A 520-nucleotide genomic window follows, 5' to 3' on the forward strand; every position below is an offset into this window, starting at 1 on the left:
GGCTCCGGCTCCGGCGGCGGGGGCGGCTCGGGCTACGACTGGCACCAGGCCGCGCTGGCCAAGACGCTGCAGCAGACCAGCTCCTACGGGCTGCTGCCCGAGCCCAGCCTCTTCAGCACCGTGCAGCTGTACCGGCAGAACAACAAGCTGTACGGCTCCGTGTTCACCGGCGCCAGCAAGTTCCGCTGCAAGGACTGCAGCGCCGCCTACGACACGCTGGTGGAGCTGACCGTGCACATGAACGAGACGGGCCACTACCGCGACGACAACCGGGACAGGGACGCCGAGAAGACCAAGCGCTGGTCCAAGCCGCGCAAGCGCTCGCTGATGGAGATGGAGGGCAAGGAGGACGCCCAGAAGGTGCTCAAGTGCATGTACTGCGGCCACTCCTTCGAGTCCCTGCAGGACCTGAGTGTCCACATGATCAAGACCAAGCATTACCAGAAAGTGCCTCTGAAGGAGCCGGTGCCGGCCCTCGCCAAGCTGGTCCCGGCCGCCAAGAGGCGGGCCCTGCAGGACC

The 520-nt window shown here is 66.5% G+C and overlaps 1 protein-coding gene across 1 annotated transcript in view; it reads left to right on the top strand.

The window, feature by feature from the left end:
• Window positions 1-520, top strand: part of TSHZ1 (teashirt zinc finger homeobox 1) — a gene marked incomplete at its 5' end in the record, with an annotated part of 58,606 nt that overhangs the window by 55,882 nt on the left and 2,204 nt on the right. The window contains one exon of the mRNA XM_012725808.1: window positions 1-503. Coding sequence (XP_012581262.1) covers window positions 1-503 — 503 coding nt within the window. The remainder of the gene's footprint in view (window positions 504-520) is intronic.

Source organism: Condylura cristata, unplaced genomic scaffold (genome assembly GCF_000260355.1).
Source record: "Condylura cristata isolate star-nosed mole 26May11 unplaced genomic scaffold, ConCri1.0 scaffold00016, whole genome shotgun sequence".
Classification (NCBI taxonomy): Eukaryota; Metazoa; Chordata; class Mammalia; order Eulipotyphla; family Talpidae; genus Condylura; species Condylura cristata.